This window comes from Corvus kubaryi, unplaced genomic scaffold (genome assembly GCF_017639235.1).
Source record: "Corvus kubaryi isolate FWS band 111438036 unplaced genomic scaffold, C.kubaryi_AGA036_p1.0 37392, whole genome shotgun sequence".
NCBI classification, from domain to species: Eukaryota; Metazoa; Chordata; class Aves; order Passeriformes; family Corvidae; genus Corvus; species Corvus kubaryi.
This window is the reverse complement of record NW_024581131.1, coordinates 11,386,477-11,414,301: the sequence shown is the minus strand read 5'-3', so window position 1 is coordinate 11,414,301 and position 27,825 is coordinate 11,386,477. Positions and strand designations below refer to the sequence as shown.

Below are 27,825 nucleotides of genomic sequence, written 5' to 3'. Positions count from 1 at the left end.
GACCCTTGGTCCCGTGACTGGAACAGTTCCTCCGCTGAGCCCCGGCCATGCGGCTGGAGAAATAAACATCTCTGAAACAGCTATCAAGAATCTGTCTGTCCATATATATTTCCTTTCCACGGGACTCCTGGTTTGATATATGCGTGTTGCAGTATCCCCACTGCAACAATCTACTTTCAATTGCCTCTCCATTTGTAGCTCTTTTCTGGACATTCTGCCAAGAGGCCAATGGATGCAGTTTATTTATATGAATATAAAAAAGAAGAATAAAAACAAAACCGGACATTTCACCAACCGAGGGTGGTGGATACTGTCTGATCTGAGGTTAGACTGGAAACCAATGCAAAACAAAAAGCTTTATAGAACTCAGTCTAGATGACTATGGTCCTAACAGCCTCACTCATGCACATGAATCCATGCACATGCTTATCTACCTTTAGCTGGGGCTAAGTTAGGGCTGACACTAGATTCTATCTCCCAAAAACACCCCTTTGCGACAGCTGGCCCCAAATTAGTTACATCTGATCATCATTTAAGAAAAGGGAAACTTCACATAACTTAACAATCTAAAGTCTCTGTCTTTTTGGAAAGTGTGAAGAAGAATAAAAATTACACCACAGGACCTTATAAGAGAGTTAAGAGCATATTCATTAGAAATGAAATATAAAATACAATGATGCCGCAGGACAGAGAGCAGCACGCAAACAAGACAGCCCCCCCATTCCCTACCCTCACCCCAATCCAAGGAAATACACCTATATAGTACAAATTAGAGATCTCAAACAGGGGGGAGAGGAGGGGGCTTACAAAGTAATTTTCTTGCTATACAGAAAATATATTATTTGCTGGAAGTCACTGCTGAGTTGTTAGGGGCCCAGGGTCAGTCACTGCTCAGGAATGCCCCTGAAGGCACGCTGACCCCTACTGCTTCCCCACCAGTTTGCTGAACACATCATAGATCTCTGGCTTTTCCTGGGCGAACTGCTCCGCTGTGTTTTTCTGTAGCCAGTCAGAGGAACGCATCTGTTGCTGCAGGAGGCCAATGAGGTCACCAAGGCTGGAGCTACTGGCACAGGTAGGCTCCTGGTGGCGGGATACAAAAATGACTTCATCTGTGCTATCTGCTTTGCCATCCTGATCTGATTGACAAGGCTGCTCCTTCTCCTCAGCCAGTATCTCCTGCTCATGCTCTTCCAAAACCTTGCGTATCCGTTGCATACCTGCAGTGGTATAAGGAGGAGAAACACTAGTGGATTAGTTTAAGCCATGAGTGTCTCCAAACCCACCAGATTCAGAAAAGGAAGATGGAAAAAGTGAGAAAAAACATAGAAGACAAGAGGATAATAACAGGCTGAGTTTAGGATTAAGAAGAGAAGGGAACAGTGCTGCAGAAATTGTGGTGGGAGGAAAAAGAGAAGAAAACATTACTCGCCTAACTGCAGCCGGTGGGTCTTGTCAGCAAAGATGATGCGGAACCATCCGGGTTCACTGCACTCAAAGGCTTTTCCGCATGACAGGAGGACCTTATTATCCAGAAAACGCTTCCAGAGCAGCAACTCCTCCTCAAATGTGCCTGTCTTAAGGTACTAGGAGAGTCATCAGAAGGGCCAGAGGTTAGTAACATAGACTACATCACTGAGATCCTCATGAATTTGTGATTCCCATGAGGTCTGCAAAGGCCAAGGGAGACACCTTTTACCTCTGAAGTACAGCAGTTGTGATACAAAGGAAGAAATGGGGAGGGAAGTGGCTTGAGAGTAGTAAGATTCCTGCAAGGAGGGAAGTTCACAGATGGACGAATGGAAAAGAGTACACTGAAACATCTGGCAGTCCTTCCCCTTCCTCATCAGACAACAGATTTGTTAAAACAAAAAGCTTGTCACAGTATTAACCTTTCCTCTAGATGCAGTTGCATTACATGCCTGCCCTCACCCCAGGAGAAGCCTCAGTTCCTAAGACTACCAACCTTTCGGAAGTCAATCCAGACAAAGAAGCCTGCGTTGCGGTTGAGAAAAGGAACCCCAAGTGTCTTCAGCTCATCTGTCACATATGTATGGGCAGCTTTTAGGCGGGCATGGTTGGCCCTCAGGTACACCTGGTTGATCCAGTCTGACCAGAAGAAGATGATTAAGAAAAGCATCACAAACTGAGAAAGTATTCAGATCTGTTCAAGCTTCCGAAACAGTGTCTTTTCTCTGCTTCACACTTCACCTCCTTTTGTTTTCTGTTTCGTCAAATAACAAAAAGACAGGCAAGAAGTATTTTGCAGTTTCATGTCTGTGCAGAAGAGTATCTCCTTGACCTTCCTGAGGAAGTTTCCCTACACTTATAGTTCTTAGTTGTCATGGACTGCTAGCATTCCATCCTGGGCAGAGTTAGAAGGCCACTCCCATTTCCCTTGTCCCACAAGCGTGTTTTTTGTTTCTGCTCAGCTGGTTCTATACAACACTAGCAATTTCTGTACAAATAGCTACCACACTTCTTTCAAGCTGCTCCTCTAACCCTGCTGATCAGGAGATCTGCAGAAATGGTCCTTTTCTGCAGAGCTGTCAGCCTCGTGTTGCATGGGCAGCTTCAGGGTAACAGAAGACTGTCAATTAAGCTGTACAAAGAGGAGACACTAAGGAAAGTAAGGGGAGGGGAGATCTTCCAGGAAATACAGAATGGCAGAGGATTGTACATGGAGCTACTGACTCACCTCTGTCTCTAAGCAGCTGTGCAACCTTGTGCTGGACAGGTCCACAAACCCCGTGGAAATAACACAAAGAAGCCACTGCATTAGCTACATCTTGGTTCTCTGTATATAAAGTACCAAAACGAATCCCAGAAACAGCAAAATCCTGAAGAGGACACAGAGAGACTACTTTATTACACTGAACAACTGGGATCCTATTACTTCTAACTTGATCTTTCCAGCATGAGGAACCTGAGGAGCCCAGACCAAAACCTACCAGCCACAAAGGCACGCATGATAACAAGCAGCACTCACCTTGCTTATGCCCCACATCACGTGAGTCCGCTGTGGATCAGGCAATCTGTATGTAGAAGGATGCAGATGGGCAGTTAGTGTCATAGGTGCTGAAGCTTTTGGATCACCAGTGCAGCATTGCAGAAACAGAGAGGCAGCATTACACAGTGATAGACAGTGCACCACGGAACAGCAGTCAAGCAGGGAAAATTCAAATGTGACCTAACTTTAGAAGCTAGGAACCCCTGGGAAGTAGTTTTAGACAGAATCTTCAAATATTTCAGAGACCCAGATGCTTACAAGTGCTACATTTTACACACCGATTTCCTGAATATATGAAGCTCATACAAATCAGGCTTCTGCCAATGTATTTGTCAAGAATCAAAAGCAAGGTTCCTTTACATCTAAGCCCAGCAGCACTGAGCTAACACTTAACCAAGTATATTTTATTTCCTTGCAAATGAGCACAGAAAGAAAGCTAGCACCACTGGTGAAGACTAGAAATTAAAAAAAGAAATGAACCCTCAACACCCCACCTTATTTTAAAAAAGATATTAAAAGCTTTTCATCTCATTAAAACAATACCTAAAAAAAGCCATTATCCAGTCTGTAATACTACTGTGATCTGGGACTACTCTATGGAAAAAAAGGAAGTAAACAGCAACAAAAAGTCTTTGCAAGTATCAACATGGGAAAAAGATTTTTAGGTAGGAAGAAAAGCATCACCTTCAACAAATGAGAAACCTGTTTTCAGTTTTGGGGACTGCCATAACCAAATACTGATGCACACATTGAAAAGCATACCACAATAAAAAGCTAGCTACCATTTTTTACTTGCTAGATTGTATTGGACAAAATGCATTTGCCATTTAGAAATTGCCAAAAAAAAAAAAAAGAAGAAGAAAGAAATCAATGTAAGGTGGATTTAGAATTTGCTAGCTCATGACTTAACTTCCAGTCACAAGTTCTCAGCAAGGCAGCATGTTGAACTGTCACTGGAAGATGGTCAGGGAAATAGGAGCTGCTTTTACCTGTCCATGCCTAGGACACTGTGAAACGTGGCTGATTCATCAAAAACTGACAGCATGTAGATCTCATCTACTATCACATGCAATTCATGTCTGCAAAAGGACAAAATGGAGATTACAAAAGAAGGCTGCTTCTGGATTAGAAGCAGAGACAAATTCAGACCTGCAAATACTTGCTTTATACAAAGAAGAGGGGATGCCAAATTTTGCAGAAAGAAAGCAATTTTTCTCAACTTATCTATTTTGTGTACCTTGAAGTGATTTGAAGTATATGCACTTAACTGTCACCTACTGCAACCATATAACAAGACAAAAATCCTATCATATCCAATGTACTATTGAAAATTAATTCCTGTGTGTACTACCCATGTAGAGTAAGTTGTATCACCATCCACTCAGCATCTCATAGATTCTGAATCTCAAATAATATTCTGATCCATGATGAAGCTGGGAACCCATATTGATATACTTCCTTGTCTTTACAAATACAGAGAAACTGAGAGGAAAAGAACTCAGCTTCCTACCAGGGAAGCACAGCACCATAGTGCTTCCTAGGATTACTGAAAAATAAAACCTGCATTCTTTGATGCAAGCTGCTTTGTCACCCCAGATAACTGCATGGTCCATGTTCCCAGCAGTCCCCTCTTTCTTAAGTCCACCAATGTGTGTGAAGAATAGACTATCTGCCTGACTTAAAAGATATGCACAGATAAATTCAGGGACAGCAAGTAGTCCACCAGATTCTGAAAGCTGTATCTGACTCAGGATAGCTCAGCCTTCCAAAGTGACATACCTTTTAGCAAATTCCAGGTAATCCCGTAGCTCTGACAAGGAGTAGATGTCCCCAAGGGGATTTTGGGGATTCAGAAGAATTAAGGCTCTTACAGTGACACCCTGCAGAATGCAAATAACACTACTAAGAGAGTACCCATCATGGGATACATTTGCAGTCCCTCTACTTAAACAGTCCCTCACTTGAGTGTGACACAGGATTCCCCTGAAGCTTCCACCATGACTTTTCACCTCAAAGGTTAGATTCTCATGAGAAAATTTTCAGCCACATACTAAGATTTTTTTTTAATTAAATCATTTGTAAAGTGAACTGAGAAAAATATTAAAGAATTAATCTATGATTTTGAAAAGCAGGGATTGCCACCGCCAAGTAATTGGTTGCCATCTGGTCAAACAGTTAATGAGAAAGATGGTCTCACATGCTCCCAGCATGGAAGCACTTTCTCTGAGCTGCATCAGTAATTGGGCAGTAATAAACTACTGAAGACTGTCCATGAATGTGGCAAGAAAGATGAGAATTTGAGTTAGGTGGACGCAAAGTGTACTCATTTAGAGCACACTTGACTGGAGATGTCAGAGCTGGTAACAATTCAAAGATGCAGCTAAACAAATATGAGATTTAGGACAATGCCAAACTTACAGACTAGCTCTTAAGAAAAGTGATTTTCACTTCCATTTTATCCTCTAGATTTTCCTCCTGTCAAAACTCTCAGTATTCTTAGTGGATTCATCTGCCCTGCTGTGTAGAGCAGTCAGTTTTCAGGTAACCCAGCTGGACTTTCTGAGGGAGAGACCCTGGGTAGTCCCAAATTTTAGCGCATGGCCAAGTACATTTTTTTTTGTTGATATGAATGGGTTCCAGTGCTTTGTGAAGGGTCTGGGTTATCCTTCCTGCTGTGACCAAAACTGGACAGACATAACACTGAGGGATTCCCCCTAGAACCGCCCCTGAGTCTGCAAGCATCCTCATCCCAGTCAGTCTACAAGGACAACCAGAAAGCCAGGTGGTAGGTTTTGAAAATGTTTTGATCTTTAGGCCTCTTATGGGATGTGGTGTCTCCAATAGCTTGTAAACTTAGGTGGTAATGTGAAGCTCAGCTAGACTCACCTCTGCTCGGGCATCTTGCAAGGCTTTTTCCAGTTTTTCCACCGTAAGCTGAAAAGGCCGAGTGTTTGTTCCAGTAATCTGCAAGACATAAAAAAGATAAAAAAAGGCAAAGTTGTTTCTCTCAAGAGACTGCCTTGAGCCAATCCACTGAGAAATGTCCCCTGAAAGAAAATAAACCCCCAGCAATAATGACCTAGCAACCATATTCCTATCCTTTTATACGACAGACAGAATAAATAAGTCAATAAATAAAATCAAAGAAATGGCCATCAGAGGCTGGCCACAAACAGAATTTCCTTGCTATCCTTGAATAACTAAAGCAATGCAATGTCTCCATCTGCTCTTCCACCCTGGGGCCAGCTTCAGTAGGACAGGACATAGTTCTCTCTCCATGGTTCAAAATAATCTGTTTTTTTCCTTTCAGGGACTCTTATTGGGAATAAGATACAAGAAAAGGACAAAACCGGAATCCAGATTTACAGTCTCCAATTACTTTCTTGTAAGCTACATGCATATTTTCCCAGAAACAAATAGTGAAAATGTCCACTGCCTGTAGTGTACCCTTGCTCTGAGAACTGCTTGCAGAGGTTCCCAAAGCTCAGAGCACTTTCCAGTTTAACTACAGAGGTTGTTATTCCCCTCTCTCAGATCTTACCTTACTGTCTAAATAGACATACACCAGCTTGACATTACCATAGAGGAAGACACTCTGGGTAATACCACCATAAAAGGGAGTAGCAATCAGAACAGCTTCTGGAACCAAGAAAACAAAAGTTGGTTATCAACAGGTCACAGTCTTGTCTCCTAATGTGCTTTAGCTAAACATGAAAGTGTTTTTACAGCTGTGCCCCCTCGAAACACTGTAATGCTACTGCCTCTTTCTTTGCTTTATTTTTACATTAATTCTCTAATTTTCTGCAAGAGCCCAGGCAAACATGACTATAGCCCATGTCTAGTCTAGCAAACTAAAACAGGGCACCACAAAAACAGTGAAGGCAGACAGGGCAGGCATCAAGTGTGAGCGCATGACATCTGCAGACCATGGAAATAAAGAATTTCACAGCACAACCTTGCAGGAAACAAGAACTTTGCAGCAGGCCAATGCCAATTCCAATAGTTCACTTCTGTCTAACAGTATTTAAACAAAGTAACACATTATTTCCCAGCAGAAAAAAACCAAACCAACCCAAAACTATGTTCCAATCATCCACTTACCCCCTGGATCACAAAGGACTGTCGCTAATGCAGAAAATAAAGAGCCACAACCATTTAAAACAATTACCTAAAGAAGAAAGAGAGCAGCTAGTAATAAATCCATACATAGCAAGTCAACACTATAAAATAATAATTCCTGACAAAATCACTGAAATAAATTTTCTCCCCAACTCTCTATTAGAATTTTCCTGCTGAAATCCCACTTCTACCAGAATAACTTTAATCCTGTTCTTCGCTTCAGAGACACTTTGTTCTGGTGCCATTCTTGATTCTAATAAGCAATTTAGAAAAAGAATAGTCTTTAACTAGGGAAAAAATTGGGGAGCAGTTCTGAGCTGTTAGTAAAGCAAAATACTTTTCAACAGTTAATATGTGTTATCATCTCTTTGTGGTAACAGCAGTACAGACCTCCTGCCAAATTTGTGCAAAGGTAGAAACTACTGTCTCATACAGAAGCAGGTTTGACTCCTGCTTCTACAGGACAAATGCTCACAGGCACCATGAGTTTCATTCCAAGTATCAGGAAGAATCTGGTGCCTTGGAGAGGCAGTGATCAGCAAACAGATCAGTGGTAACCTCAGTCCCCATGAAGTATGGGGTTCTGTTGAATTACTGCAGCCAGAAAAGCAATGGCTGCACCAGCTCCTGCTGCCTTCAGCACTCAGCAGAGGCAGAAGTCCCTGACCTCCACAGGCCCCCATGTCCAGGCTGTATCTCTCACAAGTCAGCAAGTCCTGCAGAGACTCAGGTCTTGATGCCTTTCTAGCAACATTACCACAAATTTACAGGCTAAAACTAACTCTTGGTTCAATCACAAATCTTTGTCCTGAGGTATAACAGAGGAATGGGATAATATGAAACTCAGCTGAAACAGCGGGCACTCTTTGTCAAGGTTGAGGGATACAGGCATAGTAGGTCCCAGAGCTAAATAAGGAGATGAAGATATAAGGCCCCACTGAGAGCAGTGGAAGGAGGAGTTGGCACACACAAGTGAAACGTGAGGCAAATGTACAGCAGACCTGAAGTGTTTTGGCTGAAGTGTGAATCAAAAGCTACTGAAATGAAGAATCAATCTCATGTACATGATAACGGGTTGCATTCTTATCAAATCATTTGTTTAAAAAACCAGAATTTCAAACAGTTTCCCAACAAATGGCAATACATTAGAACCAACACCAATGGACACTGGGATACCTACATTCTCTGCTTTAAGGGGTGCAGGGGCCTTGCAGTAATAGGTCAAAAATCGAGCCACTTCCTCCCGTAAACTGGAAAATACACAAAAGCAAATATTGATTCCAATATTGTCCAAGAGCCTGGGCTCCCAAATCAGGTTCACGTCTTAGGAAAATAAAGTCAGGGACAGTGAAGTCTGGTGAAAATAGCTAGAACACAGGATAGCTCAGGCCCATGGAATAGACATGATTTTTACACCCAGTAGAGGTGTCACAGATAATGTCTATAATGGTGCATGCATTTCTGATGAACTTTAACCCAGCACAGAAGAGAAGGATTAACATCCCCAAGTGTTCACTATGTTTCAAAGAATTGTTTGGAGTTACCCAATTTGTTAATGTATACAAGTGCTTTTAAAACTCTGTTTGCTTTAGAAAATTTGCATCTTCTCTCATGTAAACGGACTTTTAACTGGATGAGCTGCTAGGAGAGCTAATGTAAAGTTTTGCAAAGAAAATATGATTAAATGACCTAGAAAAGTTTTAACTAGAGAATGTAGCAGAAGAGGTTTGTATTCATTCATTCTGTTTATTAAACAAGTAAGCAAAAAGAGAAGTGCTACAGAAAAGACTTACAACAGATGTCCTTTCCAGTCAGGATACTGAAGCAGTGGAGGGTCAATCACATTCATATCAGCCTGTGTCAGCTGGGAGAAATGAGAAGAATCATTAAAAGCACAGTTTCTGATAAGGGAAACATGGAGATAGGATCCATGTACGGGCACACACCTGCACAGACACTTGTGCAACTTCAACAGTTGTAAAACTGGATTGGGAAAGCCACTGACCATCAACATTAATGCAGCTTGGAGAAGCAAGGACCAGCAAACAGATCTATGATACCTTCAGGTTATAGGAACCACGGGCTTCTGCTAAGTTATTGCAGCCAAAACTTGCACAGAAATCTACAAAAAGGATGCAGAACAGGCAACACACGATGCCCATAACCAAGGTGCCCACAGAAGACTTCCTCAGCAAATGAAGCAACCCCAAGAGTGTTTTGCCCAAGCTCTGAGGACAACAGCTTTTGGCTGGAAAAATAAGTCCCAGTTGTGAAAGCTCAGGTCTAGACTGTCAGAAGGAGTTAGAAAGGAATTTGAATTGGAGTCAGATATGTATTTTCTTTAATAAGCTTTCAATGCATCATTTTTTTTAATGAATTACAGCTTTCATTTATGTCTCAGTTCCAAGCTGCTGCAGGTTCTTCAGATTTATATTTCTGACCAGTTTTGGTAAGTGCTGAAGTATAAGAGGAGTTTCCAAAAGACAGGAGAAAAATCAAATTATCTTCTTAATAATTATTCCCCAGGGCAGGCGCTTTGTTCCTTATGAGAAGTTCATTCTGATCTCAAAGACAGATTGACCTGAACTGTGGAAGTCCTTTTCAATATTTATAATTAGATAAAGTGTGCACACTGATTTTTATTATTATTATTATTATTTCCAAGGTTATAAATATCACGGTTTCACATAATCCAGCTCTGTGAAGTTGCAAGGGAAAGCGCACCATTGATACAGGCAGAGAGAACATTCTGGATAAACAAAAAGGCAATAAACAAGTATTATGTGCAATGTCCCTTCCAAATATTTAATGGCAACCAAATCTATGAGTTAATACTAAAAAAGGGAAACGTGGGGGTGACACAAGTAGGTGATGGTGCAAGGGAGAAGGGAAATTCCACATGCAGTGTGAAAGTTTTGCACATGATAACAAAGCTATATAGGTGTTTTAATAACTGGTGCCAAGCTCTGGAGTTTAAAGACACTGTCCTTATCCCATGCAGAATTACAACCTGGTATTATAGGATTTAAGTTCCTTTATTCAGCTGTAGATGTTCTTGGAGCCTATGTAGCTCCAAGAACTGTTCCTCCATACATCTCTTTCCTAAACTTATCTAGAGAATGAAACATCAAACATATCAGCAGACTTGGCCAAAAATGACTATGAATTAGTAAGAAGAGAACCCCTAAAAGTAATGTGTTAAGGGGTAAGGAAAGTTAGCCAGATGGGCTAACTTAAAGGAAGAGCATCTGAGATCTCATGCCAGAAAATATTCTCTAATTTAAGGGTCAAAAGTTGAAAACAGAAATTGGATACATTATTCAGTGGCAGCAGTAAGTATTTTTAATCCCAAATAGCAAAAAAAATATTTGCCTACAATCCCAGCTGATGCTGCATTCCGTGAATCCACACTGTTACTCAAGGCTGCAAGGACTGAGAAGCTGGCAACAATACCTCTGTTCTGCTTGTTGCCACAAGCATGAACACTATAGCTGTCTCAACTCACTTTCACAGAAGGGCTAATTAAGATGCAGCTGACTACTGTCTCCCTCTGCACTACTTCCTGCAGACGTGGTGCTGGTTTAAAGGGGAAAGAACAGTGAAGGAAGGAAGGAAGGCATCACCTACGCAGCCTAGAAGACATCTTTCCAGGCAGGCAGCAGCCCTGCCTTACCTGTTCTTTTAGCTGGAAGGTGGGGTAGAGGGGTAGCATCCCCCGAGTCAGTGGAGTGGCAGGCAGAAATCAAACAAGGAACATTTTGAGGGTGGGAAGTGGTGGAATGGGAGCAACCATGAACTTCAAACTGCAGAGACTGACTGTCCAACCCTGAGCCACCTTCCCTCCCTGCACGTAGCTACAGGTAGGAAAAAGTGCCACCTGCCCACCTCAAAGGCTGTCTGCCACCTCAGCAGTGATTTTAATGGAAATCTAGAAGCATTCCTCTGCAGCACAGTTCTGTTGTTTCCTTCTGACTTTTTCTACTTTTTCAGTTGTGCTATGTTCTCCACTCTTCTGCCTGATGCAACTGAACAAAGCCAGCAGGTAGCAGCTGACCCAGCCTGATTTTGAGAGATTTCACTGCTGCCACTCTTTCACATTTCAGGTGAGCTCAGAACCGGGCCTCCAAGTCGTGTGACTTTATAATGGACAGATGTGAAGATCCTCAAAAATAGAGTTCAAAACTAATTTCAAAACATCTGTATTAAATCATCTACTGTCAGCAGGGGAAAATAAAATTTATCTTATTTTCATCTAGTTTTCTGAAATAAGTACATCCCCAGAGAGAAACCCATTATGAAGAGGAAAAGAAAAACACCCATGTTCCTATCCTTCTGGAAAAATAAAATAAATAAATGTACAAGTAGTTGGATTCAAAAGTGACTTCCAACAAATTTAAAATTCGCAATGAAAAACTTTACCAGAGAAACCTGAGTAACAGCAGTAACTCTAGGAAAGTGCAAGCTTTGAAGAGGAACTGCAAAGCAAATTCCGTGGTTTATTTTGGAATAGAACTTACCCGCTTCGACATCAGGTCAAAGCAGAGCTTGTTCTCACTGGTGCCAAAGTTTATTATACCCTAGAAAAAGAAACAGTGTATTGTTTACAGACACATAAAACATGTAAGTACATCACCTTAGCCATCACTTCACTGAATTGCCTCCAAAAAGCTTACCAAGGAAAAGTCAAAACACAGTTCACATAAACTTCACCATATATAACTCAAGACATGCATCTATGTGTGTATGTTTCCATATATACCCTAAGCACTCGGCTTCTTAGTCAATAAACTGTAAATGAACACGTATTAATGGTTTATACTTCTTTACAGAACATGTTTAACTTAATGTTGAATTCACTCACTGGTATATGCACCTAAGAAAAAAAACCTAAAACAATTCTGAAAAAAACCAAAGGTTTACCCTTCTGCAGTGGTTCTAAACAAGGTTTTGGATATATTTCTTTAACTTAAAAGTATTTGTTTATCAGTAATTACTATTCCACTCTACTGATTTGCTCAGAAGCCATATAAACATGTAGTCATGACAAGTAGTTAAAATTCCGAATTTTCCCCTCTGGAGAGATGACCCTACAGTTCCAGGTTTATGATTTGCCCATATTTAGTATGGTATTAGATCTTGAAGAGTTCAAATCTAGTAGCACATTTTCATTCTTGGAAGAGTTTTGAGTAAATAAATTTTTAAAATGTGAAAGAAAATCTAAACAACTGTACACTTCTGATATTATTAAACTACAAGTCTAATTTTAGGTATTTGTTTAAAAAAACTACCTCTTACATAGACAACAGTTGGTACAAGCAGCAGTCTGTATCTCATAATACACCTTGTAACAAAAACTTCCCTATGTGTTTCTAGTTTAACAATCTAGTTTTCACCACCTCAACACAGGCAATGAAAGTCAGGGCTAAGAATAAAATATTTTTAAAGTTTCAAGTAGTTCAGTACGTGAATGAAGGATCTACTTAGAAGTAATCCACATATAAATTGTTATTTATATTTACTGGTTACTCAGTAATAGTTTGCCATGAAGTATTAACACTCAGTCTTTGTGCCACAAGAGGGCTACGATTAGCTACTTAAAACTGAGCAGCTGAGTGTAAACGGGAAGAAAAAGTGCTGAGTGATATTAAAATTTTAAAAATTTAAAAAATAAAAAAAAAGGCCTATTTCCTGCACCCATGACCTGCAATAATCAGATATAGTCAGATAATCAGAGATGGTCCTCAGTTGGGCAATAGAGGTGATGAGGTGGAAGGAGGAACACGAGCTGCCTTCCTGCAGATTTCTTACATCTTTCAAGGTCTGCTACTGCTATTATTACCCTGGTAGAGAAATCAGTGTGCAAACCTGAGCTGAACACAGCGTTCATCTTTGATACCTAGATGATCTGCAAAGCTACTTTTAATTTCTTTTCCTTAAACAAACAGTTTGACTCACCTTGTATTAGTGAGATCAAAAAAACCCCACACCTTTAGCATATCCGTCAGCAAACCTCTAAGAAACTTATTTCCTAACAAGGAAGCCAGGAAAACACTTTGAGGTTCTTACTCACATTGGGGTTCTTGTCTTCATCATACTTGTCAGCATGATAAGCTTTGTACCCTTCCTCAGAGGAGCCCTGAAAAATGCTGGCAAAGTTTCCGCGAGCAGAGAGGTAGGGGCTTCTCTGGAAGCCACTGGGGTTACAGAAGCCATGCACGTCAACCCTCCTCTTGGCAAGCAGCCGAACCCTCATCTCTTGCAAGTTGCCCCCTCTTCCTCCCATTCCCTCAATTTCGGACAGTGCCTGGCTGAAGTCCAAACCCCGAGGCATGGCAACAGAGGAGGAGCCACTATGACTCTGCTTTAGGATGCTGAGCATTTGAGCAAAGACATTGAACATGCGAAACTCGTGTTCCCGCTCCAGTTCAAACCGGCGCTGCTCCAGTTGCATCCGACGCTCCTCCGCATCCAAATCTCGCTGAAATCGGCGTTCTTCCATCTGCAGAAAGCGCTCTTCCATGGCCCGCTGAGACGTCAGAGTCTTCAGCAGGAGATCATCGAGTGGGTCCCTCATGCGCTGGCCTTTCCGCTTTTTTCTCAGCCGATGCAAAGCAGAGAAGCCAGGCCGGGGAACAACATTCTGGATCCGTGATGAGTTTGCCATGTTTGGCTCACTGAAACCTGTGAATACACAAAAGGAAGAAAAAGTGCAGCAAGCAAAGTGGCACGGGCATGCTTTGCTGCCTTCCCCTGCCTGTCCTAAGAACACCCTGTAGGGTTTACAGAAAAAACAAAGTAAAACCTGTCCGGTACATGCTGAGGTTTGCAAACATTTTTTTAAGTTTGCTTTTACCATCCACATTGGGCACACCATGGTGCTGCCAGCCCCAGCCCCTTACATAGCCTCTGTATTAACCCAAATGATCATAAGTTCTCTCCACCAGGCTAACTAGGCAAGCACCACAGCCAAGGGGACATATCATTTCTTCCTGACCTCAGACATTAACCTCACGTTTGTTACTACCTCTTCTTCTCCAACAATTCATGGTCTTCCATCAGTCCTAGACCGGTTTGAAATCCCCAGGATGCCCAGACTGTACCCTTCCTGGCAGCTAAGCAATGCCAACTGCACTTCCAGTGCAGGAGTCTCATCTCCTGGAAACAAACACACTGTTTCTGCCAGTGACTTTCAAAAATATCTTCTTTCCAAGTCCCACTGAATAGCTCAGAAAGTCAGGCAATGATTATTCCCAAGTACTCTTCACTGTCAAGTGGGCTAAAATGTTAGATCTGGAATATATTTTAAAACACTGCAAGGACAGTTTCACCTGCACGTTTATAGTGCAACCATGGCAGAAGAAGGTCTCCCAGTACAATTCAGTATGAGGAGCACAGAAAGCTCTGGTTATGTTCAAATGATACCAAAAAGCATGCCAATGGGTTTTTTTCAACAAGGTAATTACTGTCAGCATTATATGCAGAAATCTAACTAGCCCACCTTATGGAGCCCTTTGGACTTCATACACAATATATAGCCTAGCTCAGTAATTCCAGACTATATTTATCCGCAGCAAGATACCTGCATTTTGGGAATGGCCAGAAGACCATAAAATCAGCCTTCTATTTTAAAGCTTTTTGGGATCCAAATGTCATTGAGAAAACCAAGTGTTTATCTCTGCACCAGAAATAATCTTCTCTCTCTGGGAAAATGGGCAGAAACCTTATGCTGGAATGAATGTAAAACCTTCCCTACCTGAAGGTGAAACACTGGTTTCAATGGGAATCTCCACCCTGGAGATGGGAGAGTCATTCTGGGCCCTCTCCAAGAAGGCTCTCTCCATCTCCTGTTCTTCAGGGGAGCCCTGCTGGTAAGACATGGCTTGTGGGGGCTCTGGGGTCAAGCTGTGGCCATCAGAGTTCACCTCCTCACATTTGATTTCCATCAGCTCAGGGTGCTGGGAGTGTCCAAAGGGGAGGGTGGAGGAGGCAAACTGGTGGTGGTAGCTCTCCACCATGCTGCCCTGCAGCACCTGCTGAGCCATCATGCTGCTGCTCAGGGAGCCATAGGCCAGGGCCGGCCGGCTGGTCAGCACCCGGTCCATCACCTCGTAGAACTTCCACGTCCGCCCGCCCCGCGGGGTCTTGCTATTGTCCTTGATCCGCCGGTACTCCAGCTTCATCTTCTTGATCTTCTCCCGGCACTGGTCGCCCGTCCGGTGGATGCCCTTCTCCCGCAGCACCTCGGCGATGCGGTTGAAGACGTGCTGGTTGCGCAAGCAGCTCTCCAGCTCTATCTGCACCGACTCGTCGGCCCAGAGCTGCAGCAGCTCCACCACCTCGGGGTCCGACCAGTTACTGCCGCGCTCGTACTTCTTCCCACGAAAATCCATCGCTCCCGGGGTCCCGCCCGCCGCTCGCCCCGGGCTGCGCACCTGCCTCTGCCCCGCCGGGAGGGGCTCTCGCACCTCAGCCCTAGAGGGCGCCCGGGCGGCCCGGCCTCCCCCGGCCCCTACCGGGCTGCAGGGCCTCGGGCACGGCTCGGCACGGCACGGCTCGGCTCGGCACGGCTCAGCCCATCCGCTGGAGCCAGGCGGAGCGAGCTAGCGGGGAGCCGGGCCGGCATGTTCACATCCGGGGTGACGCACATGCGTGCAGCCTTATTCCGGGATAACTATCCCGTGCCAGGCACTTGTCGCGCTCCCGGGGCCAGGCCGGGCTCCGAGCGGCGCCGTGGGGTCCCTCCCACCCTGCCTCTTTCCCTCCCTCCCAGCCTCCTGCCGTCCGTCCCTCTGCACGTCCCGGCCCGGGAGGAGGCAGCACCGACTGGGCCGTGCTGCATCACCCCGTGCCGGGCCGTGCCGAGCCACAGCCGCGCCACAGCCGCGCCTCCCCTCACGGCGCTCGGCACCGCGGCCCCGCCCCGCCCCGCCCGGCGCTGCCAGGCACGGCCCGGCACGGCTTCGCCCGCATCAGCCCCGGCTGCGGCCCCGGCGAGGCCGAGCCCTCGGGAGCGGTGCTGCCGAATGCCGCCGGTGGAGCGGGCCCAGCTCCCGCCGCGCCCCCGGGCCGGGACACTGGCGGCGGCTTTGCGGGGGGCGGGCCCGGCCTGGCGAGAGCTGCGGGGGGCGGCGGCAGCCCCTGACAGCGGCTGTCCCCCTGTCCCTGTGTCCCTCGGGCACCGCTCGGGGACACGCACGGGGACGGGGCACTGCCCGCGGCCCCGGGACGCCGGCGAAGGACTTGTGCCTCACGTCTGTCCGTCGGGAGTGACCAGGCATTACACCAGTTCGCTCCTTTGTTTACACCCCACCATCAGTGAGCTGTGTGGTTCAAATCCCACTAAGCACCCAGCGCGTCCTCTGCCACATCTCTTAGAGGGCTGAAGGACTATCGAGAGCGAATGCAAGATTTCTTCCTTTTCCTCTACACCAGCAGGTCAAATTCCCTGCAGGGATCTGTAATTGCGGAGCTCGACTTCACAGAGCTATCCTGCCGCATCAGCCGTGGAGGTGGCCTCAAGCCACGCTACAGGACAGAGCTAGCAGCACCATGCCACATCGGTTCGGAAATTTCAGTCCAGAGCCCAGTCTGGCAGGATAAGGACTGAGCCCTCAGGCAGCAAGTACAAACATAAATCAGTAATTAATGAGGAAACCAGAATGAAACGTAGTGTCCATATCCTGTATCACCTGTGGCCGACGTACAGGTGGTGAAGCACATAATGAGTCTGAGATTTTGCTCTTCGACCAAAAGATCTACTTCATAGCAGCACTAGGGTTTTTATCCAACTGTTATTACCTTCACTCTGGATTTTAATAAATCATTCACAGCCTCTATGATTCCATTTCTCAGTCTGTGAAATGGAAACAAAAATCTAAATCTTTGCTATATTTCATGAAATACTTTGAATACTGTCTCAGGTGGGGGGGTGGGCAGTGAGGTGGGAGGCAATTAAAAAAAAAGAGGCAAAAAGACTTAGCAAAAAAAAAAAAAACCAAACAAAAAAACAAACTAAAAGTACTTAGCTTTAAAAATCATGCTACCTTTCTTAATAAATTATGACCAGAGAGTAGTTTGGATTTTTTAGTTGTCTGCTGAAATAGCATTTGTATTTCCATATGCCCATAAGGTGTACTTTTACTTTCCTGGCTTTTTTTTTTTTTTTTTTCCATGGGAATGGCACTCTGTGTTCTACAAGTATAGTTATATAAGGACTTTTACATAGATTGTGTACTGGAGTACACAAAGACCAGGGCAACAATGAATAGAGCCATTGATGATATAAGTTTAATAGTAAATATAAATAGATTAAAGGCAGCATGGAATAGTCTTTTAAAAAAGCTTTTCAAAGAAGCCTGAGAGCTTGGCTACAGCCTGTTATACCTGGGGGCCATAACTTAGCCAGGCAGCAGCACAGCATTCTCGAAAGTAACTTGACATATATCCTGGCTTCAGAAAGAACCACTGTTTCAAAATGCAAACATTAAAAGGAATGGAACCTAGATTCATGATATAAAACAATAATAACAAATCTTGAACTATTTTTCATGGTTCAGTTGTTTTCACCTTCTTATGCCTTGTAAAGTGGAAACTTGATTTTTAAAATGAAATGGAGAGCTTCAATTGCAACCATGTATCAGACAAGCATGGGGTTGAGCAGGAACATGTCATGTGCTGGTATATTGCTGAGATACTTGTTTCACCTGCCATTTCTTTGAGCTGCTTTTCTAATTCAAATGGAGAAGAGGATTAGGAGGGGGCTATGCTTCCACAGTGCAAGAAGTGATGTTAAAATGTGCACAGAGCAATCCACTGAAAATTCCAAAACCAAAAAGAAAGGCTGTATTTTCTAAAGGGTTTTGTACACCTGTTTAAGTGACAAAAGTACAGGTGCCACCTAATTTGATGTATCCAAGACAGGGTAATTCTTTTAATATTCCTTTGTAAAAAAAACCCTCTCTACCTTTCCTTTTCATGCAGCAAGCTCAGGAATGCAAACCAAATGCTGTCATGGAGTTCCTTCCTTGCATTCAAAGAATTTCGTGCCTCAGGTTCATCTCAACCGATGACACCTGAACGCCTCAGTTACAGATTCCTTCCCTGCAAAATGCATGTCACAGCTCCATTTCCAACAACCCATGACATGTGATCCTGAACATACCTCCTCTAAAAAATGGTATTAAGCTTCACTATTTCATTACTTTTAGCTTATTATAGGACTCCAAGGCATTGATGCAACTGGTTGATGATCAGCTAAATCTTAGACAGTAATGCTTGCCCTACACATTCCAGGCCACTGGAGCAGGGGACTGTGCTCCTCTCCCAGTGCCCATAAGCAATGATATTCAAAATAAACTTTTGTCAAATCTCTTCCTCAATGGTACAGTCACAGACAGCACTGAAATGAAAGCCCTAGAATTTCTGTTTGTTTCCAGCACATCTGGAAGTTGAGAGGAAGGGGCTCATTGAGTATCGGGCCTTCAGCTGGGAAATATGACAGCCATCATGATGGTTTTGGTAGCAAAAATTTTACTAAAGTAATGGAGGTCTTGCAACTCAGTTCAGTGACAGATGGTAATATTGATAAATTATTTTGTAATTACAGAGGATTTAATAATAACAATAATAAAGCCTTAAAATTATAGATGCCTTCATGCTGCAAAGAGGATGGCTCATAGCAAGCAGCATTTGGGTTAGCATCTCCACTGTCATGCTGCTTCCCTCTCCCAAAGAACGCCCTTTGCATCCCCTCCCAGAGGAGAGGGCATTTGGCAGCTCCCACTGCTGACACCCCCTGAGCCAAGGCTTCCAACAGCAGGACCTCTCTGGTCTTTGGGCTCCATGCACCTTGGCAGTGCGGAGGAGCCGCCGTGGGCTGGAGGTGTCCCTTCCAGGTGGGCGTGGCTGTCGTGGTGACAGGAGAAAGGTCCCTGCAGAGGGTTCTCCAGCCCCGGCTACCTTCCTCTGCCTGGCACAGCGGGTTTGCATGGAAACCTACAGGTGAGAAGGAACGTGTGTGGGACCCTGGCAGGCTGGGAATGTGTTAGCAAGAGATTGAACAGGAGGGCCAGTTGCCCAGCAGGCCTGTTTTCCAGAAGTTCAGTGCATGGTTCTCCATGGTTCAGTGTAAAGGGAAGTTTCTGATGCAGTCAAGTAAAACACAACTGTTTTCAAGAGCCTCCAGCATGGGAAAGGATGCTGGGTTGGCTCTTACAATGCCATAGATCAGAGGAAGGTTTCTTCCCCAGGATGTGTAGTGGCTGCTGGCAGCACCTAAGTAAAGCCCAGAAGCACCGTGACCACCGTGACCGCAACCACCTGATGCCCATTCACACACTGCCTTGGAACCAGACTAGGTGAGCAGACAGGTCTATTCCCTAAGAGGTGGCTGTAGTAAAAATTCATTGCAATAATTGCAGTTTACAAATTAAAGTCCAAATCGACCGTTGAGACAAAAACCTTCATGCATCTCTCCAGTGTGGTAGATAGTATAAATAAATATGATATTTTGCCATGTTATCAAACAAATGGGAACAAGTTAAAACCCTCTTAATTCTGCTAATTTGCCTGGATCTGAGCTACTGATCTGGCCAGTGATGGTGCAGAAGAGCACCCCTAGGCACCCTCTGTTCTTCATCTGATTCCCCAGATTGCAAAGAGGCACTGAGCAGCTGAAGCCAAAGCAGCCTTTATTTTTACGTTCTCTAAAAACTGACCATTGTAAAGAAATGGAAAACACCCCTTCTGCTTCACAGACTTCCTAGTTATAAAGCTTCTTAGTAATATTGATTATCCACTCAATTTCCTGCAAAACCCCTCAGGCCAGTCCCTGAAAACCACAAAATGCTGACTGAAACAAAGCACCTCAACCAAAACTAAGGCAGGATCTCATACGTACCAGGATCTTCCTTCCAAACTTATTACTAATTCTTCTATTTCTGTTTGTTTATTTGGAGATGAGTTTGTTATATCTCACTGGCTTTCAGAACCAGCAAGACCAAACAGCCATTACAGATACCTTCTCTTAGGCTTCTTATTGCATTGGCAGGCACATGAAGGGGTGGGGAGTGTACAGCTGGCTTTGTTAAATTAAGGTATCACTCTAATAAGCAGCTGCAGCACATGGGCATGAGAGAAGAGAAGCAAAAGTTTCTGAGGGAGTCATATCCCAACACATACCCACAAGGTTATTTAAGGTACTTCACAGTAAAACCCACAGAGGGCAGTAGGACAGCCTTCAAAAATATTTTGTAAAGTGGAGCTGGACAACGAAAACTGCAGAAGAAAATAAGAGTTTGGCTGTTCAGCTCCCAGACTTTCTGGGACTGATTCTTCTTTCTTTCCCCCCAAGTGTCAGTTTTGTACACGATTAGACAGCACATTGCATTTCCTGGGAAACTCTGAGCAGACCCACAGGACCTGTCCCACTGTGGGCAGAGGGAGCTATTGGAAGTGGTGAGTGTTTTCCACCCTCGAAGTCAGTGTGACATCTACACAAACAATTAAGGAATTGTGGTTTTCACACTTTCTGTGCAAATTACTTTGATAAGAGCCAAGTGTGCTTACTCATCCCATGCAAATATTTAATGGTATTCCCTGGAGCAGGAAGTGGTGGTTGGACTGGGGGTATTTCAAGTACTGGCTAACCCTGTGACTAACAACAAACAGAGATAAAGGGAATCTGAGTGTTTAAATTCATTTGCTAGGGGGATTCAAGAGAAGAAATGGATGCAGAGTCTTATAAACCATTCTCTTCTTCAAGATATCTACATTTCTGTAGATATAGCTGCCATAATATGATTTCTGTAAGTTGTGACTGAATAAGTGCCTATGTTACAGTTGAAATCGTGGCAAATTTCAGGGCAGGAGCAGATAGCACTTCTGCTAAACTGATGAGCACACCACTAGGGAGTGACAGGGCCTGTGTTTTCTTCTTCAGGGTGAGGTAACAGTGACTGATGCTGCAGGCAAGAAATCAAACCAAATATATGTATTAGGGCAAATAAATTTAACTTTCCATATGACACTGACACTTACCATCCTATATGCAGAGAAAGCTCTTGCAGTGCTTCATGTTCTCCACTAAGGCTTGCCAGGCACCAAGGCCAAGGCAAGCAAAGGCACCTCAGCACTTGCAGATTCACATGTACATTTAAGTTCCTTGAAGGGGTCATTGAAACCTTCCTTTTCTAAATACAGAGATTTTGCATTGCCCTAGAGAAACCCTGAGAGCCTTCACCATGAAGGACATGGTGTGGCATCTGACAAAAGGACCTCTGTTTGCAGTTTCTTCATAGCCACTGATAGTGGAAGAGGACTGCAAGGAAAAGTCATGTTCAAGGGCATAGATGTAAAGAAGAGCTACTGGCTCTAGCTAGAAAATGGGCACTAGTAATTGCTTCCCTCTTGGTATGTTGTTTATATTAGTCAGGCATGCATTTTTGTTTGGTTTCTTTCTTTTTTGGCCATTGCTGCTTCTATGGGCTGACTCTGGTCTGGGAGTTCTTTGCAAATGTTTTTGCCCTCTCTGATGCCAGAAGACGACATGGGTCATTTCAGAACCTACAGACACCAAGCCAAAAACCCCTCAGTCCCTTTTGTGGCCTCCAAACTCAGATTCACTGAGTATTTACTAAGGTACATACAAGAGATAAAAATCCTCAAGTAATGACACAACAAAATCAGGTATCAACCCATTTCTCTCCCTGTGTGTGGTTGGACTGTGCCCTTCTGTTGCCATGATATTTTTTTTGTCTCTCTAGTTTTACATAAGGCATATTCAGGATCAGTCACATTTGCCTTAAAAGAGAAAAGCCAGCCCAAGGAAGAGCAGGCTAACTGCCCTTATCTGATGCTAAAGATAGACACAGAGACCTCCATGTTTGGTGTCATACAATAAACAGTTGGAATTCAATTTCTATATAAAACCATGGGTGAGAATTCTTCTGTATTTTAACTTATAATAGTGAGGAGCTTATACTGCTTTTGCCTGAGTTAACTACATGAGCTGAAACTGGGATCTCATTTCCAGTAGCATAGCTAAGAGCCAAGCAGGATACTTCTAATGTCCCCCAAAAGGACCTGTTCACTCACACAGAGTCTTTTCTAGGGAGGGGTGATGGTATCAGTGCAGTTTTTTGAGTGCATCCACTGCTACAGGTATCCTTGGTTTTCACAGGGCTCTGCCAGTGCAGCTCAGTCCTGCTGGAGCCCCACAGCTTTCCTGGTGTAGCCTCACTGCACTGACAGCAGATCATCGTTCTCACCCTGGCCTTCTTATCTGCTCTGCCAGGCCTGAGAATAACAAATGGTCATAACACTTACTGGTAGCCTTGTGTCTGAGGCTGAGCCACGAAACTTGTAACTGCTTGCCTTGATCAGAGAGCTACAAAGACAGCATCAATGAATCCGTCCAGCTCAGCTGTGCTCAGCTTCTGCTTTCCTGAGCCAAATATAATCCCCAAAAAGGGATAGTCCCCTCACATATTGTCATGCTTTCTTAGCAACTGCTACAAAATACTCTTTTATTCTTTTTTCTCTTTTTAAGCTTTTCTTTGCAGTTGGTTCATGAGAGATAGAGACCTTTCTATTCTCCTTCCTTCATTCTCCCCATCTTGTGCAAAAGCTTCAATGATGTTGTCAAAAGTCAGCAATTGCTCCCAGGAATATTATTGTCCTTGTGTAATTACCAATACCTCAGGGAACAGCCTGAGACCCTGTGGGCCCCAGTGTAATGGCAACTGCCTGAGCCGTACAACTCTTTGGTGTCTCATCCAGCTGTGCTATCATTATCTGAACTTGATGTGGCCCAAAAATGAAGTCCCATTTTTAAATACTATTTTAAGGCAAACTTCCTGAGAGCAGGCTGGGGAAACTATCACTGTCCGGCTGTGCAAGGGAGTGAATGAGAGGGAGGTTTTTGAGCTGCCTGAAATAAATTTTTAAGTAAGGCTGGTAGTAATTTTATGCTAATATTTAAATTAAAATAACCACACTGGATTGATTGCTGTCTGGAAAGAAGAGATAACCAGAAGTCAGATTAGCAAAAGGTTTTGATAGCTGTAAGTAGATATTTGCCAATGCTGCTAAGAGTCTATCTTCCCTTCAAAGTAGTGCATGGAAAGGGCCAGGGAAAGAAACGTGGAAGTGGTTTGGATGGAAGTCAAGTCTCCCAAGAGTGGAAATCCTTCTAATTTCTCACATGGATCCAGTACTAGAACTTAAAATCCCTTTAAAGCCAGCGGCCCCCAGACACTTAAATTGAAGCTGGGGAGAAGATTCTCTTGTTCCCACAGTTGCACAACCTGCCATTAGTATTTGGAGACTACAATAAGACGGAAATAGTAAACAGAAGTGCACAGGTGGTGCTGTTACCTTTGTTTCTAAACAGGCTGACAAACACCTGTTTTGTTACTGAGTGATGTCTCCTGCCAGTGGCACAGACTGACAGGGACACTGTCTGGTCTGTTTCACAGTAAGATTATCAACAGCTTGAGACTGAAAAAGAAACTTGTTTGCCCAAAGGCTTCCCTGGTTTGCACAGCTATCCTATCGGGCTTCTCTGTTGTTCTCTTGTTATTTACATCTCTACCTGTGGCAGCACTACCATGTCAGTTCCTGGAAGATGCAAAGTTTTCGAAATCTCACTTAAAAGACTCCCAAACTCTCCTAAGCAACTTATTCAGTGCTTTTCTACGTTTGGAATGAGAAGGGCTTTCTAAAGGCTAACCCTTATCTCTCCTGCTACAATGCAAGTTGTAAGGGAGAGTTCTTATCCTATCTAGCACTGACTCAGACAATTGCTTTTCTTCTTTCTTTCATAACAAGCTGAGAGGTTAGTGTACAAATTGAAAAAATGTAGACAATATCTTCTCTAGACATCTGATTGTTTTTGTTTTTCTTGTCTCAACTCTCTTAAACTAATCTATGGTTTTTGTGAAATCTGCAATCCACAGGTGTAACACTCAATCCAAAAACCCACCAGTGCTAAGCAGAGAAAGGAGGCTGTTTCAGAGACTATATTCATGTCTGTTTGTCCCAGGATAAGGATGGTCTCTTAGCAGTAGCAAAGCACTTGAAAAACTCATTTTGTGATCCCTTAAAACCACTTGCTGTCCTGCAAGCTGTCACCTACCTTGTATTTGTGCAGTGGATTACTCATTCCTATTTTGTACCTCTCCAGATTGAATATTATTTCATTTCGTCCTCCAGCACCTGAAGACCCCTTTGAATTCTGACCCTGTTCTCCCATGCGCTTGCACGCCCGTGAGCATGACACTACCATCACATTTGACAAGCATTATCTCTGTTGGACCTCTGAAGCCATTAATGACAAGAGTCCCCACATTGCTCCCTCCCATTTGATGCAAAGCTCCAAAGAATGTTCAGTGAATAAGCTTTTCCATGGGACAGTGACTCAAATTCCTGGAGTTTCACATGGGATCTGAGTCCATAGCTCCTTATGAGTATCATGTGAAGGAATATGGAAAACCTTAGCCAAGTCAGAGTATAAAACATCTCCTTTCTCTTCCCTAGTTGGTTCCTCTGTCAGAAAACAGAGGGCAGGTGGCTCTGATAGGATTTCTTCTTGACAGGCCTGTGTACCTGCGACTTACCACTTTGTTATCTTCTATAGGCTTATACACAGCTCGTTTGTCCCACTTTTTCCAGAAATTGCAACTGGGGTGACTACTACCTAGTTTGTTTCGCTTCCTTTTCTCCTTTCTTCAAAGCTATCGCTACATGCACTCTTTTCTTACACTGTGGGATCTCACCCCTTCCCTGTGATAGCTCAGAAATATTTCCTAATATTTCTCAGCCACTTCCCTTAATACTGGACTTCATCGAGGGTCATGAAGACATGTATCTAAGCAGTGCCTGAACAATCCTAGGATTGTTCCAATTCGAAGCCTGCTCCAATCTTTTAAAGGCCCATTTCCTCTGACACTGAGTGAACCCAGTGCTCAAAGCACAACTTATGTGTGCATGCAACGTTGAGTCTGACCTCAGTATCTCTGCCAGACCCCACTGTTTCTTCTCACTAGCGTGCATTTCAGGGGTGCAGACCCATCCAGGAGACTGCCACAAAACTATTTAGATCTGCTGGTTTGATCATCCCGAGTTTGATTTGGTTCCACATGCAACTTCTCCATCCCAATATCTAGCGTATTCTCCCCTACCAGCCAAACAACGGTGAGTTGACTAACACTCATCCCACTACACTGGTCCAGTTCCAAAAAAGTTGGCACATGGAAATAATTACTCTTAAAAATACAGCTGGTGGTCACTCCAATCTTGTTTTCTACTTCAGAACAGGCAAACACCTTGTGTATTTATGACTACACAACACAGTCATACAGCTTGTTTCCACTTTACATTTAAGAAAGAGAAGCACAGGGCAATTCAGTGACTTGTCACAGGTCAAAAGAAGTACCAACTAAAGATTCTTCTTGAGGAGAAGTACCAACCAAAGACGCTGGTTGTCTTATCAGAGTTCAGTGCTCCATGAGAACAACAGTTTCATTTATCCAGAACAAGAATGCCCCAGAAATTAACTACACCCATTGTCCAAAGCAAACAAAAATAATTCTCCACACTTTACAGCTGAAGCAAAACACAACTGGAGTAAGATAGTAATAGATTGCTCTTACCTGTAGATTTTACTGGCAAAAGAAATGGACTGATAGTCAGATTTTGCCTTATGATCCTGGTTACAGCTGCAGTTATAACTCTGGAAAAAGGCTGAGGAAGTGCTCTCTTTGGTGTCTATTTACTTTGTCAGGTACGTTCATCAGATTGCAACAAGGAGCTCCCAGAAAAGCATGTGTGAGAATCACACCCCCCTTGCAAGATTTTCCCAATCAGAGGCCATGTCCTTGTGCCCTTGGCTTGAGTCACATGGCTTCCTTGCAGTATTTAAAGAGCAGAATGTGTGCTGGTTATCAATCATCAAGTGCATGCCTTTTGGGGTGGAAGGGAACATTCAGAATTCACAGCTATTGCTAGAAACTTTTGAAAATCTGATTCTTTGGAGGCTGACAGGTGTTTTATTACATTAAGGAAAAGAACAGTTTGTTTTGCAGTTTCTGGGAAACCTTTTCTTTGAAAACTCAGTCTTAGTTTGAACTGTGCTACGTTCAAATCATTTTAACTGTATGATGTTTACTAAGCTGTTTTTAAACAATGATTCATTCTAGGGAACTTCATAAAAGGTTCTAGAAACATGTAAAAAATATTTCTAGGTATACAAATGACAGGCTGTTAATCTACTCACAGGCTGAGACATCAATAACAATCAGATGTTGGTGCCTTGAAGAATGCCAATGCTTACTGTTTTTCAACCTCTAACTTCAGAATTGCAAAGAGGGTTTCTACAGAGATCATCTCCTAACCTAAGACTGTCACAGCAAATTCCCACCCCAGAGCCTGAGGGAATACTTGAGACCCCTCTTTCCAAAGCTAATAAAGCTCTGGCAAGCTGAGGCCCAGCACCCTTTGCAGGTGTGTGTCTCAAGCCTACTGAAAGCCAGTCTCTGCTGCTGACCTGTTGAGGTCACTTTCCAAATGTGATACACTGTGGGAGCAAAAGAATTTCCTCTGGTTTAGTAAGCTGTTACTTAAAATAGTAGGTAAGTGCAGTGGCAGTGAACTGAGTCAGGGTATTCATACCCTGAGTGCAGCCAGAAAGAGCATGTCATGTTCAGTCAACAAAAGCAGCTCTCCCCATGCGACTCGCCACCATTGCACAGCTTAAAACCGGTGGGTGACTGCAAGAGATGAAAGAAAATGTTTCAGTTTCTCTTTAGGCCTTCAGTGCAGCTGGCAAGACTTCAGAAAAGGAACTGCTTTTGTGCCATGGGAGTTGTGCAGTGGAAACTGAGCAGCAGCCAGTTCCACTCATATCTCCCCTCCAGACCACTGGAACATGTCCAGGACCATCACCACCCTCGCAGACAGACGGAAAGAAATAGAGTTCACCAGTATTAAAGATGTGAGCTGCTTGGCTGGAATTTGAGTCAGATGTCTATAACCCAGACTGTAGTAGCAGCCTACACCCTCTGTAAATCAAGAACAGGTGGGAGAGATGGAACATGACCTCACCTGCAGTACTGGCAAAGACTTACAAAGAAGAGTCTTCACATCATTTTCCCAATTCCTCAGCCTTTCAGTCTGTCCTGTTATCTGACTGTACACTCCTTGAGTATCCTCACCCTAAAGAGATTTTGTTTTAACTGAACCCAAATTTGAGGCTACCCCAAAGTTATCTTACTGATCATATTTAGTTCATGTGCCTTCACCCCTCCTCCTCTGCAGTTTTGGCTCCACTCCAACTGAACAGGGTAATTATGAAGGAAGACACACATAAACTTTCAATTTGAAATGTGTGCATTATTGCCATCTTTCTTCTCTCTGCTTTCCTGTTTTTCATTTTGAGTGAAGCTGCTTTCATTCAGAAGTGACCAAAATTATGGAAATATTTATGAAGGAAATTAGTTGCATTTTGAGTGAGTTATTTAGGAAGGATGAATACCTCACAGAAAAACCATTAAGTCTGTTGTTGGCCCAGAGGTCATGACTCAAGCAGGCTGTTTGTCCCACAAGGGAACTTGCCTTTTTCCAATTAGAAGCAAGAACTATTTTGGCAAGCAGAGGCAGCATACATTGAAACGTGTTCTGCCTATACCTGGGCTGCTTCA

At 43.6% G+C, this 27,825-nt stretch overlaps 1 protein-coding gene across 3 annotated transcripts; it reads right to left on the bottom strand.

Annotated features, from left to right (window-relative positions):
• Window positions 1-627: 627 nt before the first annotated feature.
• Window positions 628-25,927, bottom strand: ACCS (1-aminocyclopropane-1-carboxylate synthase homolog (inactive)). 3 transcript variants are annotated; one of them, XM_042038616.1, is made up of 15 exons: window positions 25,780-25,927; window positions 13,200-13,810; window positions 11,647-11,706; window positions 8,923-8,993; window positions 8,310-8,379; window positions 7,112-7,178; window positions 6,552-6,649; window positions 5,897-5,974; window positions 4,790-4,890; window positions 4,000-4,089; window positions 2,990-3,035; window positions 2,699-2,840; window positions 1,967-2,109; window positions 1,433-1,586; window positions 628-1,220 (listed from the first exon to the last, which is right to left on the bottom strand). In XM_042038616.1, exons 2-15 carry the CDS (start codon window positions 13,791-13,793, stop codon window positions 922-924), a joined length of 2,013 nt encoding a protein of 670 aa, XP_041894550.1. In that variant the 5' UTR covers window positions 13,794-13,810; window positions 25,780-25,927; the 3' UTR covers window positions 628-921. The 3 variants fall into 3 exon arrangements, with proteins under 3 accessions (XP_041894550.1, XP_041894548.1, XP_041894549.1); XM_042038614.1 differs by lacking the exon at window positions 25,780-25,927 and adding an exon at window positions 14,883-15,961; XM_042038615.1 differs by lacking the exons at window positions 4,000-4,089; window positions 25,780-25,927 and adding an exon at window positions 14,883-15,964.
• Window positions 25,928-27,825: the final 1,898 nt, after the last annotated feature.

Coding starts and splice junctions, on each gene's coding strand:
- ACCS (XM_042038614.1), bottom strand. CDS start 15,519: ATGGATTTTCGTGGGAAGAAGTACGAGCGCGGCAGTAACTGGTCGGAC. Junction 8,380..8,922: donor GACTGGAAAGGACATCTGTT/GTAAGTCTTTTC, acceptor TGTATTTTCCAG/TTTACGGGAGGAAGTGGCTC. Junction 4,090..4,789: donor TACCTGGAATTTGCTAAAAG/GTATGTCACTTT, acceptor GTCCTTTTGCAG/ACATGAATTGCATGTGATAG.